At 40.9% G+C, this 17,552-nt stretch overlaps 1 protein-coding gene across 9 annotated transcripts in view; it reads left to right on the plus strand.

Moving 5' to 3' along the window:
• The window catches only part of galnt1 (UDP-N-acetyl-alpha-D-galactosamine:polypeptide N-acetylgalactosaminyltransferase 1), a 136,063-nt gene that overhangs the window by 103,469 nt on the left and 15,042 nt on the right, over positions 1-17,552 (plus strand). For all 9 annotated transcript variants that reach the window (XM_053612093.1, XM_053612096.1, XM_053612102.1 and 6 more), the window contains 4 exons: positions 3,125-3,291; positions 10,871-11,078; positions 13,443-13,613; positions 16,853-16,970. In XM_053612093.1, coding sequence (XP_053468068.1) covers positions 3,125-3,291; positions 10,871-11,078; positions 13,443-13,613; positions 16,853-16,970 — 664 coding nt within the window. The remainder of the gene's footprint in view (positions 1-3,124; positions 3,292-10,870; positions 11,079-13,442; positions 13,614-16,852; positions 16,971-17,552) is intronic.

The raw sequence follows: 17,552 nt of genomic DNA on the forward strand, positions 1-17,552 counted from the left end.
TTTCATTTTAAAAGATCAATTGAGATCTTAATGATCGTATATCACAATGTTTTTCATATCACTAGGCTATAGGACTAAATTTACCATATTAGTTATAACATATAACAAGGGGCAAGTTACTATGTGTATATAGTATAACTAATATACAACTATAGCATATATATATATATATATATATATATATATATATATATATATATATATATATATAAATATAAGTATATATATATATATATATATATATATATATATATATATATATATATATATATATAAGTATATATATATATATATGTATACTATACATAGGCTCTGCTGAATGGAGCGGACACTATCAGTTTATTGCATCCGTTGAACGTTCTACAGCTGAACTTAATGGTTTTTATTTATATAAAAAAGCAAGACGACAGTGGTGCGGGGGGTAAGAGTAATCTGTGTATGGCCGAACAGAACACTGGTAACGCCGACTATCACAGCAAGCCTAACTCTCTGTAAACATATGATGCCTTTCTTTGCAACTGTCTCATATTAGCTCACCTTTTTTCACCCATGTTGATAAGGAAGCTGCTCCTTTCACTTCCTCCTTCAGTTTTTCTTAAATTTTCTGCCGTCTCTGTCTGTTTGGTATCGTGCCTTTACTGACTATATAACATACATATAATATAACAGATTCACTTGCATGTCTGGAAATGTAATGAATTTGAGAAGCTAGTACAACACATTCCCTCACGATCAGAATGAAAACTACCGGCTATAAGAATATAAAATGCTGCTAGTATTATGAAAAGGTTAGCAGGAGAGCTAGTGGTTTCAGCGTACCTGTCTGCCTGTTGAAGCGAGATGCATCGCGACTACGTCATGACAACGAAACTCTCTGACTGCAGACTCGAGTCGGACAAATAAATAGGAACTTTCTCCGACTTTCTTGTGATTAATTTGCTACTGTTTTGTGCACGCTCTCATGTTAATTTGAACTCAAATGCTTTTCACATACTATAATTGTTTATTAATTAATGTTGAGAGGGGCACTTTTAAATCATTTAGAAAAAGGGCAGGGACTTGATCCCCCCCTTCTGCACATCCCTGCTCTTGTTTTTCCAAACCCATAAGTCTTTCGTTCATCTTCGGAACAAAGCATTCGTTTCGCTTCATAAAATTGGGGATTAAACCACCGGAGTCAACCGGAGTCACATGGATTATTGTTACGAGGCCTTTATGAATGTTTTGGAGCTTTAAAGTTTTGGTTACATGGACTGTAAATGGAGGGACAGAAATCTCCCAGGTTTCATTAGAAATGTCTTCATTTGTGTTGGGAAATTGGAAGAAAATCTTATGGGTTTGGACCGAGATGAGGGTGAGTAATTGATGATAGAATTTTAATTTTTGGGTGAATTACCCCTTTAAATCTTTCGAATGCATTCAAAGGAAGTGAGTAACCGGTTCTGTCAGAATTGATCAGAATATCACAAAAAAGTGATTATAGGATAATCCTCACCAAGAAGCTGACATGTCAGGCTGCTTTTAAAGATGACCAGGATAAATTTCTTCAGAAGGCATTGGAAAAAGATCTTAATAAGTGAGAATGTCTTTTATATAGGCAAATGTAGTAATGTATTCCTTTTAATGAGTTTATTTTACAGCTGATCTTATTTAAAAAACAAACAGTATTAAGATTATTTTTAGACATTTCAATCATTTCCATTGGCAGATTGGGTGGAAAAATGGTAAATTATTTCACTATCCCAGTAGGAAAATGAAAAGCTCCAGTGTGTTGCCCAATCAGGGGTTTGGGTTGCCCAGAAACATATCTGAAAAAAAAGCTAGCTAATGTCATAACATATGGCGAGCTAGTTGGCTAGTAAAGTAGTAGCAGCAGCTAAATTTCTGTGGAGACAGCAGTTTTATGGAGTTGTTTCTAATTTACCACATCGTGTTTGCGACCTTGACCAATTGCCAGCAAGTCGTTGGCCATCGTTTAGACCAGTAATTGATCCTCCTAATAAAAAACAATGTGTGTAGTACAGCAGGTGGTGGGATTCGGAAACGCAGGACGTTTTTGGACGTCTGGGCAACATACACGTGTGTGTTTTGAACTTCCCATTCCAGATTTAGTCCCATTTTGCTGTAATATTAAGCTCAACTCTTCTGGGAAGGCTTTCCACTAGATTTTGGAGCATGGCTGAGGGGATTTGTACTCATTCAGCCACAAGAGCATTAGTGAGGTCAGTCAAGACAGTCTGGGGTGCAGTCGTTGTTCCAGTTCATCCCCAAAGGTGTTCAGTGGGGTTGAAGTCAGGGCTTTGTGAAGACCACTCGAGTTCTTCCACTCTAAACTAGGCAAAGCATGTCTTCATGGAGCTTTGTGCACAGGGGCACTGTCATGCTGGAACAGGTTTGGGCCTCTTAGTTCCAGTGAAGGGAAATTGTAATTCTACAGCATGCAGACACATCCTATACAATTGTGTGCTTTCAACTTTGTGGCAACAGTTTGGGGAGGAACCATGTATGGGTGTGATAGTGAACACAAACTTGGGCCTTGTAGTGTATTTTCAGCATCAAGGTGTACCATGCTATATACCAAACATACCTATCAAGTGACTGCCAAACGTTTGTTTTCTGAAAATAGGAACTGGCAAGTAGTGTGTCCCCCCCGCCCCCCCCCTTTTTTTTCTTTGGTTCTTGGACCTCTCTATGAATAAAAAGCTAATGGCCCATAGGCAAAATCTTATTGTTCCAGGAAACCGGGCTACTGATTTACCCAAGCCTGATTTGCTAATAGTAAAAGATCTTCTTTACCAACTTTAACATTAAGCTTAACATGAGTCAAAAGAATTGTCCAGAAAGATGTTTAATAATCTAATAATTAGTTTAGAAAAATCTTATAGTGGAAAATATCAGATAAATTTGAGAGATAGCATTTTTTCCCCAGAGTATCTCATGATGTCTTCCAGATGGAAGTAGTTTTATGTTATAAGCACAGGCTGCTGCGTCTCGTATAGAATGTAGAGGGCGTGCCAACACTGACCAGCACTGTACATGGTGAACATCACCGTTTACCATCCAACCCATTATCAGACTTTTAAAGCATGCACGATTCTGACGGGCTCTCTCGTTCTCTCTGCAGATGTAAAACGAAGGTGTATCCAGATGACCTGCCGCGCACCAGCGTGGTCATCGTGTTCCACAACGAGGCGTGGACGACGTTACTGCGCACTGTGCACAGTGTCATCAACAGATCCCCCAGACACCTGCTGGAGGAGGTGGTGCTGGTGGATGACGCCAGTGAGAGAGGTGTGTGTGTGTGTGTGTGTGTGAGATGGTTTGTATACACAGAGGGAGTCAGATGGAAAAAAAAGACTATCATTTGAATATACTCAAATGTGTACCAGTGCCATGGGGATGTGACATGCTTTTGTTTCCAGGCCTAGGAGGAGACTACACTGTAGTGTGTGTGTGTGTGTGTGTGTGTGTATGTGTGTGTGTGAAAGAACAAGGCCTACATCTGGAGGAAAAAGATGGCTGGTGACCCACGGAGTGTTAACGTCAAAGCTGGAGTTTAGATGACAGATGAGCGAGAGAGAGAGAGAGAGTGAGATGGAAAGACAGACAGACAGAGAGAAAGAAAGAGGCAAAGGAGAGAGATACAGAGAGAAAGAGAGATGGTTGGAAAAATGGACAGACTGACACAACATGGGAGAGAGAGGAAGAGACGGACAGAAAGACAGAAATAGAGAGTTAAACAAAGAATGCAGAGAAACGACAGAAAGACCATCAAAGAAAGAGAGAGAGAGAAAGGGAGACAGGTGGAAGAACAGACAGACAGAGAGTGAGAGAGGGAGGTAGAAGAATAGACAGACAGAGACACAGCGAGAAAGAAAGAGAGTCAGAGATGGAAGAACAGACCGACAGAGAAAGTGAGAGAGTCAGAGAGAGAGAGAAAAACTGATGGAAAGAGAGCGAGAGGGGGAAAGAGACAGAAATGAGAGAGAGAGATTTCATGACAAAGGTGGAAGAATAGACAGGGACATAAATGAGAGAGAGATAGAGATGGAATAACAGACAGACAGACAGACTGAGAGAGAGGTAGAAGTATAGACAGACAGAGAAACAGACATAGGGAGAGAGAGATAGAGAGGGAATAACAGACAGACTGAGAGAGAGGTAGAAGTATAGACAGACAGAGAAACAGACATAGGGAGAGAGATAGAGAGGGAATATACAGACAGACTGAGAGAGAGGTAGACGTATAGACAGAGACAGAGAAACAGAGAGAAAAAACGAGAGACAGAACTGGAAGGACAGATTGACAGAGGAAGAGAGAGAGAGAGAGAGAGAGACTGAGGGTCTCTGAGCTGCGTTGCTGTATGAAATGGTTGAACTGTCTGTGGGTGTTCATTGCTCGTCTTTTCGAAGTCATGTTGAACTCTGGCCTGTAATTTGAATTGATTGAGGGATCTGTGACATAATGAGCATTTACCTCAAAATCTCTCTCATCTCATACGCGCACACACACACACACACACACACACTCACTCACTCTCTCTCTCTCTCTCTCTCTCTCTCTCTCTCTCTCTCTATATATATATATATGTATAATATATATCTCCCTCCCTCTAGTTCTAAGTACAGCAGGGGAATTGGAAGTAAAAATGCCACTAGAGATTACCCCTGCCTGGGTATTTAATATTTCGGATGTCCCCTAGTTGTTCTGACCAATTACATATCCTGATGTAGTTAGTGTTCCTCCTGGAGCAGCTATTTAAAGAAACGTTCCCAAATGCTAAAAAGCACAGAATCTGTTCTGGCTATTCATTACCTTTATTTTCAAGTAACAGATATATCGAATGTCATCTCAGTGGCTGTAGGAACTGCCGGCTTTTAATAGGAACACCTGTACACCTGCTCTTTTACGCACTTATCCTTTCAGCCAATCATGTGGCAGCAGCACAATGCATAAAGTCATGCAGATACAGGTCCATTTTTACCTCAGACCTCAGAAAGGGGAAAGATCGTGGCATGGTTGTTGGTATCAGATGGCCTGGTTTGAGTGAAGCTGCTGATCTCCTGGGATTTTCCCCACAAAATTCATTTCTAGCCCTTACAAAAAGTGGTGCAGGAGGAAAAAAAACTCCAAACCATCCAGTAAGCAGAAGTTCTGCAGAGATCAGAGGAGATTGGCCAAACTGATTCAAACTGACAGGAAGGCTATGTTAACTCAAATAACCATTCTTTACAACCACGGTGAGCAGAAAGGCAGCTCAGCCGCCTGGTCTTTTCCCAATCTTCAACGGTTCAGTTTCAGCGAGCCTGTACACACCGTAGACTCAGATTCCTATTCTTAGCTGACAGGAGTGGAAACCGATGCGGTCTTCTGCATCAAAGTTTAACATGTTGTGGGATCTGAGCTGCTTTTCTGCTCAGCACGGATGTAACGGGTGGTTATTTGAGTTACCGTAGCCTTCCTGTCAGCTCAAATCATCCTGGCCATTCTCCTCTGACCTCTCTCTCATTAACAAGGCACCTCCGCCTGCAGAACTGCTGCTAACCGGATGCTTTTCTGTTTTTCTCACCACTCTGAGTAAACTCTGTAGACTGTCGTGTGTGAAAGTCTCAGGAAATCAGCAGGTTTGAAAATACTCAAACCAGTCCATCACTCAACAACAACAAACTCACTTCATTTCATCCAAATAGTCCAGTTTCCTTCCTCCTCCTGTGTGTGTGTGTGTGTGTGTGTGTGTGTGTGATGCACCTTGATGGATCAGGGTGTATGCCTGCTTCACACCTAGTGTTCCCGGTATTTATCATGTACTATTCTTTAAGAGGCAGCATTTATCTCTCATGTGCCCAAGTGAAATGAAAGATTACCAGCGTCTCTCTCGGCATCTGTGATTCCTCGGGACTCGAGTAACACGGCCACCATTCCTAGACACGCTGTATCCATGACCTGTGCAACCCTACATCACTCACACGCATCCTGCAGCGAGTCACGCTGCTGACAACATACTGACCCAGGGCCACGGACACACTTCTACACACAGAGCACTCCAGCCAGATTTTTATCTCCGAGGCCACCTCCCACATTTTCTGTTAACCACTTCAGCATGGCCCCGGTTTCCACTGTGAGAGCACCATACAACTGTGGAGTAATTACAGGAGGATGAAGGATTTAACCTTGCTCTGTGTGCAGCTCAGGGAAATCCCTCTGTATCGTCATGATAACATTCTGGTTACGATGATAGGAAATGAATTGGATATGAACCCTCCTAGGTCTCACAGCACAATCAGAGAAAATGTCATGGCTAGTTTCAAAAGTTACACTGCTGCTGACCGGTTTGATGTAAAAGGTCGAGCACGTTATCTTTTCCAGTTATTTAACATATCTGATGTCTCAAGTTAAAGGGAAACATTAACAAAACCTTTGTCTAAGAGATTACTGCTACAAGTACAACAACTACTACTACTACTACTACTACTACTAATAATAATAATAATAATAAAAACTTAATGGTCTGTTCTGTATATTGATATGGCTTCGGTAGCTAAACAAAAAAGTATGTATTTGTGAGCATAAATAATGTAATGTGTAAAAAACAAACATGGTGGGGGGGGGTATACAGACACTTTATTAAAATATATGTAATCGTTAAATAAAAACAAATCAAGATCTGGATATAAATGCTGCAGAACTAAATGTTCTCGTGCGTGTCATTATAAGACATTGGCATCGGTTGGGAAGCGTTCACGCAGCAATCATGGTGAAGGTGAAGGAGCTTCCTAAAGTTCTTAGAAACAACACCGGAATGAACAAAGCTACACGGCAATAGCAAGGATGTTAAACATCCCTGTCAGTGCAATTGGTTTGAATGAAATGCAAGTGGAAATCGTCTCTAATCGTCCCCAGACAGGTCATCCACACAACACCCTCTGAGACTAATGATAAGGTAGGTAAGAGAAGCCAGCAGTCTCTCAAAAAGAGTTGCAGGATGAAGTGAAAGCAGCATGAACATGTACAATGCCAAAGGATATTAGGTGTATACATTTGAAGTGAATATACAGTCCCCTCTGAAAGTATTGGAACGGCAATTCTTTTGTTTTCACTATACACCGAAGACATTTGGGTTTGAGATCAGATGGTGAACATGAGATGCTAGATCAGAATGTCCTGATATTTACATCTAGATGTGTTAAGCAACTTAGAACATGGCAGATTTTGTTTGAACCCACCCATTTTTCAAGTGATCAAAAATATTGGAACACACGACTGACAGGTGTTTCTTGGTGCCCAGCTGTGCCGAGCTGTGCCCTGATAGACTGCGTGCTTAAACAATCAACAGCTCTGAATGTCTACTCTAGCTCCGAGAGCCGAGTTTTGCACGTGAAGACTGCATTTGTTGTTAAAACGGATAAACCAACATGAAGACCAGAGAGCTCTCTATGGAAGAAAAGCAAACCATTTTAAAGCAGAGAAAAGGGTTCAAATCAATCAGGGCCATTGTACAAACATTGGGCATAGCCAATACAACTATTTGGAAAAGAAAATAAACCACAGCTGTACTAACAACGGACATGGATCCAGTCAGCCAAGGAAAATAAGAGCAGTTGATGACATAAACATTGTTAGAGCTGTGAAGGAAAACCCAAAAATAACAGTCCGTGACATCACCAACAATCTCCACAGGGCAGGGAGGACGGTATCACAATCCAACATTTGAAGAAGACTTCAAGTGCAGAAATATAGAGGCCACACCATAAGATGCAAACCACTCATCAGCAGTAAGAATCAGAAAGCCAGATTGGAATTCTCAAAGAAATACAGAGATGAACCCAAAAGTTCTGGAACTAAGATTAACCTCTACCAAAGTGATAGAAAGGACAAAGTGTGGAGAAAGTAAGGATCTGCTCATGATCCAAAACATACAAGCTCATCTGTGAAACATGGTGGAGGTAGTGTCATGGCTTCCATGGCTGCTTCTGGAACATTCTCACTAATCTTTATTGATGATGTAACTCATGATGGTAGCAGCAGAATGAATTCAGAAGTCTACAGAAAAGTTCTCTCTGTCAGTTTACAGAGAAATGCATAAGAACTTCATCATACAGCAAGACAATGACCCAAAACACCTTCAACAAGGGACTTCATCAGGGGGAAAAGTAAAGGTTTTAGACTGGCCAAGTCAATCACCAGACCTTAACCCAGTTGAGCAGCATTTCACCTCCTGAGGAGGAGACTGAAGGGAGAAACCCCCGAAAAACAAACAACAACTAAAACAAGCTGTGGTACAAACCTGGAAAAGCTACAAAACAGAAGAATGCAACAGTTTGGTGATGTCAGTGGGTCACAGTCTGTAGCTTATTTGCGATAACTGCAGTGATGCAGCGAAAACAGCGAAGAGTGCTTACACATAAATGTTTAAATGACCTAATAAAAATACTTTAATAACAGTAGATTTAGTCAACAGAACTGACTGAACGAATGAATCAGCGATTATTTCAACACCGATGTCAGCATGAGCAGAACTCGGCCAAGTGAAGAGATGTGTTGCTAGATAACTCGCTGGAACTTTTCAGTTCAGGAAGCATCTGTAGTTTTCTCAGACGTATATAGTAGAAGGGATTTCCCAGGCCAGCACAGAATAAGTAGGCTTTTGCATCCGGTAAATGTTTATATTACTGTGTACTGTGTTCAGTAATGTCATTATGTCATTAATGGGGAGCAAATAAACGTGCAGTGTTTGTTCACGTTCACACGACAGCTTCTGTTTTCACAACCCGGGTCCTTTCTGTGACAAAGAAAGGAACCAGTTATTGAATTAAGATGTGGTCATCTGTGGACAAAACATGAAAAAATGACACCGCATGCCTCATTGTTCTCGCGTTTTCCTGTTCTCTGTGCTAGCATACCTTCACTTCTGATTCCTCTCTCGCTCATCCATTTCACTCAAGGCCATCTGTAAGACATAGTCTGTTCTCTTGACAATAGCTGTCCTACAATCTGGTCACCGCATAAAGGACACATAATCTCTCTCTGTCTGTTTCTCTCTCTCTCTCTCTCTCTCTCTCTGTCCCTCTGTCTCTCTCTCTGTCTCTCCCTCTCTCTCTCTCTCAGACTGGCTCTCTCTCTCTCTCTCTCTCTCTCTCTCTCTCTCTCTCTCTCTCTCTGTCTCTCTCAGACTGGCTCTCTCTCTCTCTCCCTCTCTCTGTGTCTCTCTCAGACTGGCTCTCGTTCCCTGTTATCAGAATGAGTGTTTATATGGGGAAGGCAAATATTGATCTTTGTGTAGCTTTAACCTTTCTTTTTCTCATTACTGCTTTTCAAAGAGCACAGGAAAGTCAAAGTGTGTGTGTGGTTTTTTTCTTTTCTTTTTTTTTTACTTACTTGCCCATATCCTGAAATAGGACGTATTCGCAGACCTGCTGGTTACTATTGGCTTGTTCTCTCAAAATGCAGTTGTGTGTGTGTCTGTGTTTGTGTGTGTGTGTTAGATTAAGGTGTAGCCTAGAATTAATTCGATACATTAATAATTATGTCAACGGAAGGTCAGCACAAGGATAGTAAGGGTGGGGTGGTGTGTGTGTGTGTGTGTGTGTGTGTGGGGTTATTATATTCCACGAGCTATCATAATGCAAAATACTTTCTGTGTGTTATCTGTTTAGTATCGTAGAATAAACTGGAGAGTTTATGTAAACAGAAACAGTGTGTTCATCCCACTGCGACTTTCAGGTGTCATTCAGGCCACACACACACACACACACACACACACACACAACCACACAACCAGTGGGACATAACAATCTGTTTCCTCAGCCTTAGCAAGTAGGTGAAGAGAAAACATTTTTTCCCTCTGTCTCACTCCCCCTCATTCTGGCCTGTACGTCCTGCAGAGTGATGACTATATGCAGTCTGTTTTTTGAGCTCAGACAGTTTGAAGGCTGTTTATTTTGCCCTGAAGGGCATTTAAAGGGCGAACTAGGTGACAGCTTAAAGACAGGCCTTCTTCAAACCCCACTATTACCTAAATACACGTCTTCTGTTAGAGGATATTCAGCTTTTTCCATAAGGTCCTCTACCAAGAGCTGTTTGAATTCATCAGTTAAGTCAGCGTTGGTTGTTATGTTTCTTTACAAGAATGCTGCATCGTTAAAAATGATCATTTCCTGGGAGTGTAATAATGTATAATCACAATAGTCATTAAATAAGGAATAAGATTAGGGGTAGTAACTTTAGTTACTGTTACCACCCGAATATAACACTACGTCCTGACGTTTTTTATTCCTCTTATACCAGAACGGAAAATGGATGGATGGATAGTTAGCCTTACAAATTAGCTCATATTGTATAAACTATACTTATTACAATTATAAACACCAGCCTCTGTTTTTTACTCTCTCTTATCATATCAGTTTGTCATGTTACTGAGAAACTTGTCTGTCTTGGAGATTCTCCTGTGTTTCAGCTTTACTGCTGACCGTTAAAAAACACTGACACTGGAGACTCCTTCCAAAAATATTTATTAAACATCTCTAAGGAGAATGCACCATATCAACAATTACACATGATGTTTATGTGGACTGTCAGGTAGCTGCTACTATAGAAAAGATCGTAACGAACACATTAGTATACACTTTAAAATTCCTTTTAATGACTCTTCTAAGGCAGCTTGAGAGACTTTGTGTGTTTTTAATGTGGCTCTTATTTGAACATGATAAACACATTTTTCAATAATTGTGATATTTCTTGATGCACCAAATTAAAGGGGGGGGGGGGTGTATTTGTTAATGACATGTATGGAGCGTTGTGAATGACCGAACGCAGATTTGTTGACGTTAATACGCTGCATGATTGTGTATGTGTGTGTGTGCGTGTAAACAGACTTCCTGAAGAGGCATTTGGAGCAGTATGTGCGGACGCTGGAGGTGCCGGTGCGGATTGTGCGGATGGAGCAGCGCTCCGGTCTGATTCGTGCTCGCCTAAAGGGGGCATCACTGTCCACCGGTCAGGTCATCACCTTCCTGGACGCTCACTGCGAGTGCACCATGGGCTGGCTGGAGCCGCTGCTCGCTCGCATCAAGCAAGACAAGTGAGCACTACAACTCCCACAATGCAACAGTGACTACGTTTACATGCACAACAAATTCTATTTAAGGTCTATATTCGGGTTGGAGTCATATTCCGAATGCGATGTTTATATGCGTACAGGCATCGGAATATTCCTGTATATATGGTTGTTGTAAGTATGCCTGAGTTGAGATTCCTAGCCTACAGCTAAGTATCTGTTAGCACCCACAATTCCTTGCAGACTGAGCATGCGCATATATCTCCTTTCAGTGGATTTTCTCAATAAGGTGTTTACATGCAACACATTTCTGATTAAAACCGGCATATTCCAGAGGTGGGATTCAGAATTTGGGGAATCAGATTATCATCTTAATCTGAATCGGGCAATCAGATTGCGGCGTTTACACGATCAGTACTAATACAAATTTTGCCAAATTCTGATTCATATTAGATGTAGTTATTGTCAAACTGGGATTGACAAACATGTTACAGACTCCACAGCCCAGCACGGTCAAACTTAACCAGTACAGCACTGTCGAGCCCCAACAGGCAAACTTTACAGATCTGAGAGTCAGCCTGAAGACTTCAAATAAACATTTAAATAAACATCGGAGCATTAAAGTATGCTGTATGGCTGATTGGAATTATAGTCTAGCTGATCAGACCTGACGCCACTTCTCTCATCAGATCAACTCGAGAGATTAACACTAAAGAAAGCAATGTGTGTGTGTGTGTGTGTGTGTGTGTTGGTGGGTTTTCTTTTCTATGAGATGGCCACACACACACACATTTGTCATTGTTGTTATTATTATTATCATTATTATTATTATTATTATATGTTTCCTGAAGAAACGTCATTTCGTTCCAGTGTATACAAGCTATATAGAGGAATGACGATAAAAACCCACTCGACTTATGGGGACCTTCTGTTGACATGTATGGTTCCCACCAAGAACATGCACTGCAAAAATCACCATCTTACCAAGTGAAAATATTGTGAATATAGTCACATTGATTTAGCGCTTCCTATTCTAACCAGTTATACCATTAATAAACTCATTCCCAGACATTTTTTTAAACTCTTTTTTTAAAAAGCTTTTTAAGCTATTTTCTTATTCTTTTAGCAGATAATTTAGCTTCTTTTTCAACATAAACGCTTAAAATGAGCAAAATGATCTGATCTGCCATTAGAATGAAACTATTTCAAGCTTGAAATCAGAATTAGGTTGAAGTCTAGAAATAGGTTTAATAATCTTATATTTGGTTTATGGTACGCTTATGACAGGAAAAACAGAAAAACTGGAGCATATTCCAGATATTTTCACTTGCTGAGATGATGTTATTATTTGTGTTGTGCATACACACAGTGCACACACACTACACACACACTACACACACTGCTCTGGGCAAACGATATAATGAATACAGAGAGCTACACTGTATGCAGAGCATTAAAACAAAACTGCTGCGTTTGTGCCGATTATTACACACACACACACACACACACACACACACACATAAAGTATTTGCAGCCCTTATTCCCAGCTGGCAGCAGAAAGATTGATAGCTCTTAGCTGAGTCAGCATTTTTTTTTATTTTTTATTATTTTGTAGTAGTTAATTACATGTTGTTTTGGCTCGACCTCAGGGCGTGTGTGTGTGTGTGTGTGTGTGTGTGTGTGTGTGTGTGTGTGTGTGATGATTGTAATGCAACTACATGCCTTGTATGGTTGTGTTCTACAGCTCTGTATATAGTGACAGAGAAATCTCTCTAATTCTCTGTATTGTTTGCTCGAGGCTACTTGTGAAGGGATCGTTACTAAATGATTCAGGTGCTGAATGCACAGAAAAAGTACATAAGTGTGTGTGTGAGAGAGAGAGAGAGAGATTTATGACTCTCAGAACTGTTAGACTGAGTAATAAGTAGTGAATGAAATCTATTGGGGACGTGGTGTTATGGAAAAATAGTCAAGCACAGGATAGTATGATGCAGCCTGACACGGAGTGGAGTTACTGTTACTGCTGCTTCAGTCCTCTTATATCACAGCAGTTTGCTAGCAGTAACATTAAAGAATGACACATCAGACTTTTCATCCATGTACCGTTGTGGAACGTCTGCAAAACACTGCGAAAGAAAAAGATGCAGCTTGCCATGTTAAAATGCAAAGTGCAGTTACACCTTCCTGTGACGGAAAGCTTAATAGGAGAAGCGCTGAAACTGGAGACTCCTTCCGTAAAGGTTAGAATTCTGTTGTAGGAAATTAACCAACAGCTTCTGACCAATCAGCGTTGAGAAATCAACAGCGCTGCGGTGGGGCCGGTTTCTTGTTCGCATCAGTCAGCACGAGTGTGTGACTATTTTATGTGTGCGTCTGTGAATATCACAGGCGAACGGTGGTGTGCCCAATCATCGACGTGATCAGCGACGATACGTTCGAGTACATGGCGGGCTCGGACATGACGTACGGAGGTTTCAACTGGAAACTGAACTTCCGCTGGTACCCAGTTCCTCAGAGGGAGATGGACCGCAGAAAAGGAGACAGAACACTGCCTGTCAGGTAACACACACACACACACACACACACACACATGCACTTTTCTACACACTGACCTGTGTGCGCAGTGGGATTAGAAGTGAGCGTGTAAAAAGTGGGTGATTCACAGAGAATAATTTCATGAATCATGTCTGGAAACAGTATATAAGGTTTTGTGAGTACAGAATCTGTAACTAAAGCTTGTCATGTGCGTTATTGCACATTCAATATAACGTGAGATGTATTGAAAGACAATAAGAAGGAAAAATGAGTGTAGGTTTTGTTGAGAAGGTACCTGTGAATGAGGTACCTTGGTGCACGGTGGCTTAGTGGTTAGCACATTTGCCTCGGACCTCCGGGGGTTGAGGGTTCAAGTCCTGCTTCTGTCCTGTGTGCGTGGAGATCGCATGCTCTCTCCATGTTTCAGGGGTTTCCTCCGGGTACTCGGGTTTCCTCCCGCAGTCCAAAGACGTGCGCTGTAGCCTGAATCATTTCCAAATTGTCCGTAGTGTGTGAAGGGGTGTGCGGTTGTGCCCTGTGATGGGTTGGCACCCCGCCCCGGGTGCGCTGTGCCTTGTGAAGCGGCACCGAACGCTACAGAAAATGGGTGGATAGATGGTACCTGGGAATAAAATAAATGACGAGAGGCTATTATGTGGTGAATATCAAATATAGAAACCACCTTGGTACTATTAATCATCGTTTTAAGAAATGTTCTGATCATTTAGAGTATAACCTTGATAAATCCTCACGTTATTAAAAACCTAATGAACTAGAAACAGACCTCTGCTAATGTAATACCTGCTATTCGTATTAATTTATGCACACAATCTCCATCCGTTCCCTGGCTCATTTTCAGGATGAGCAAATTATAGCGCAGTGCCAAATGAATCAATTCGTCTAGACACCACTGGGTTTACACGTTCACACGTTTAGGTTTAAGGTAAACATGCGAAAATGGGACGAGGTGTGTTAACCATCCCTCCTGGATTTAGTGACTTTGCGATCGCAGACATTAACGCAAAATCAAGCAAACGCCGCATTATTCAGAGGAGCTTGTAATTGTTCAGAATTACCACAGATTTTCCGCAGATTCGGGCTACACATTGCGTAACAGCGTCACAACACGCACTCAGCCAAAGCCGTCTTTGGTTCACGCCCATCGAACATGTGTACAGCTAAAAAGTCTCGTTTACCAACAAACGTAGATTTCCAGGGAAAAAAGCACAAAAATTCAGCAAAATCAAGCATTTATGGCTGCAGCGATCACAAAAAAACTTAGATGACCAGTTGAAAGATGCAGTTCTGTGCAGACCGTTTGTAAATCTGCTGCTGTTGTTGTTGTTGTTGTTGTTGTTATTGTTTTTGTTTATTGTGTGTTATTATGTTTGCATTTGTAAACCAGCTGTGTATTGTCTTTGATGAAAAATTGAAAGGCTCAGTGATTCTCAAATAGACAGGTTTAAAAAAAAAAGAAACTCCCCCAGCCATCTGCTTTATTTGAGTACTGAAATGTCAGTGTTTATCTTTTCGTTTATCTTTTTTTTTATTTTTTAAATTTTGTAAAGATCAGTAGCTTAAAAACAACTCGTTTAAACTGTAATATTCTTATTTGTAATTTGTTCCATTTGTTGTTCACTAAAAGAAATAGTTGACAGATTATATGGGTTACGGATTGTAGTATAGTAGAGCGAGCGGTAGAGCATGTGTGAGGCAGATATCAGTGTGAAAACATCTGGAAAGCTAGTTACACAGATGTGTGATTTTATGGTCTGTTTACAGCTTTTCCTGTTTGCTCAGTCTCAGTACTGTAGATCTAAAAGCCCTGCGTTCTGCGCTCTCAGAATGTTCTGTCTTTAACGCGCTAATCCACATGATCTCGCGTCTCGTAAGTCGTGTGACTAGATATTACGGTACATTTAAGTTTAACTGCCTCGTGTAGTTTCTTCTACAAGATCTGCGTTTGCCATGTCGAGATGTCGGCGTTTACGATACACAGTAGATACCATACACATTCTCAGAAATAAAGGTACCGATCTGTACTTTTCCTCGCCGCTGGGGTGGTTTCATCAAGGTACTGTACGTCTTTTGTGTCTTTTTGTATGTATGTACAGTATAAAGTAAAGCTTTAAAGGTACATCAGTGGTCCTTAAGGTCCGGATATGTACCGTTTAATTGACTTTAATGGAACCATGTCATGGACAGGGGGAAAGTGAAGATCGGTACCTTTTTTTCAGAGAGTTTTTCTTTCTAGACATCTACAATAAAGGATGTTGGATCTGTTCTTCATAAGATGATCTGCTTCTTCACGGAGCTTCTTCTGTGCCTATGACTCTGCTGTAGCGGACGATCCCACATGGATTTGCTCTCCCAAAAAAAAAAAGTTTATTCCCAAATCTCACTCCTGCCTGAGTGGACAGTCAGACATGGATATTGTAGAATTGCACTCAAGAATCTTAATGAAAGACTGTCCTGTGCTCACCCCAGGATTCTTATTTACAGTACGATCATATTGCGCATCCTTTCGTACTGTCCAGCTTTATAGTACGCAGTACCATACTCGTTTTTTTTGTTGTTGTTTTTTGGCCACTGACTTCTCTGCTCATTTTAGATCTAATGCTGCTTTGTGACTATTTTAAGACAAATAAAACGGAAGATTGAAGAGCATATGTCCATGGAGCTGTTGGAATTTGCAGGCTTTTCTGAGAATATAATCAGCCCAGGGCTTCTCTACAACTTTTCCTCATGCTGGGTTTTTTTTTTTCTTTTCCATTTTGATTTTGATTTTTTTTTTTCGGTGAGAGGTCTTTGCTCTTACTATCGGAGCGTGTCTTTCTGAGCAACAAAGCAGCTTAGCTTTCACAAGCAACACTGTGGGATATGAAAACAAGCAGTGAGCGATGAGAACAACAACAGGTCCTCACCACTGGAAAACAAGTGGAACGAAAGCTGGATGGAGAGCAAACAGGAAAGAGCTGAGTGCCCAGGGAAAGAAAGAACGAGGGAGCAATATTTCGAGAGAGCAAAGCAAAATAGTTGTCAAACATAGTTGTTCAATAACAGATGATAAGGGACAAAAATGCAGAAGATAAGATCTTAGTCTCCTGAATGATGTGTTTGTTCCTCTGAGAGAGTGTGTGTTAGAGAGAGAGAGAGAGAGAGAAACAGGCTGGAAGAAGCATAAAGAATGTAAAAGATGATCCATAAGCTGAAAGGCCTCATTTGCATTCTGTGTGTGTGTGTGTTTCTGTGCTTCTGTGCAGGACTCCTACCATGGCAGGTGGACTGTTCTCTATAGACAGAGATTACTTTGCGGAGATTGGAACGTACGACGCCGGCATGGACATCTGGGGAGGAGAGAACCTGGAGATCTCCTTCAGGGTTAGTTTCAGTACATTTATTAATAGACCAGATGGATGTTTTCTGTTTCAAACCTTTTTTTTGCACCCACAGGACATCGTAACACTATTTATAAATGTCATATTTCCTGTATAGGGAGTCCAAAAGGATTGATTCAGAGATTAGATACTGGATTTCTTTATTTGTGATTTACTTTGTTTTCAAACATGTAATTAGCTAGCTTGCAACACAAGGCCCGATTTACTAACATTCTATACGACGAGTGTTCATTTGCATGCACAGTGCAATGAGCCTCATGCCAGAACCAACATGTAAATGAGATTTCCACGTGTCCTAATTAGCTCTGCCGAGTTCATACGTCAAAGAGACTTCTGGAAGAGTAAAGTGGAAGGTGGTGAGATGTGTCAGAAACTGTTGGAGTATAGACATGAGTGTGTTCTTCTCATAAGGTATATGTGAATGAAAACCTTTCCATTTATTTCACTAAGGTGTCATTTCTCACCATGGAGTTACTAACACATTAGTGAATTGTGTTATTTTCTCTTTAATTTGATTATTTTCACAATCTGTCACATTGCTGGTGCATAATGAATCACGTTTCAT

This window comes from Ictalurus furcatus, chromosome 23 (genome assembly GCF_023375685.1).
Source record: "Ictalurus furcatus strain D&B chromosome 23, Billie_1.0, whole genome shotgun sequence".
NCBI classification, from domain to species: Eukaryota; Metazoa; Chordata; class Actinopteri; order Siluriformes; family Ictaluridae; genus Ictalurus; species Ictalurus furcatus.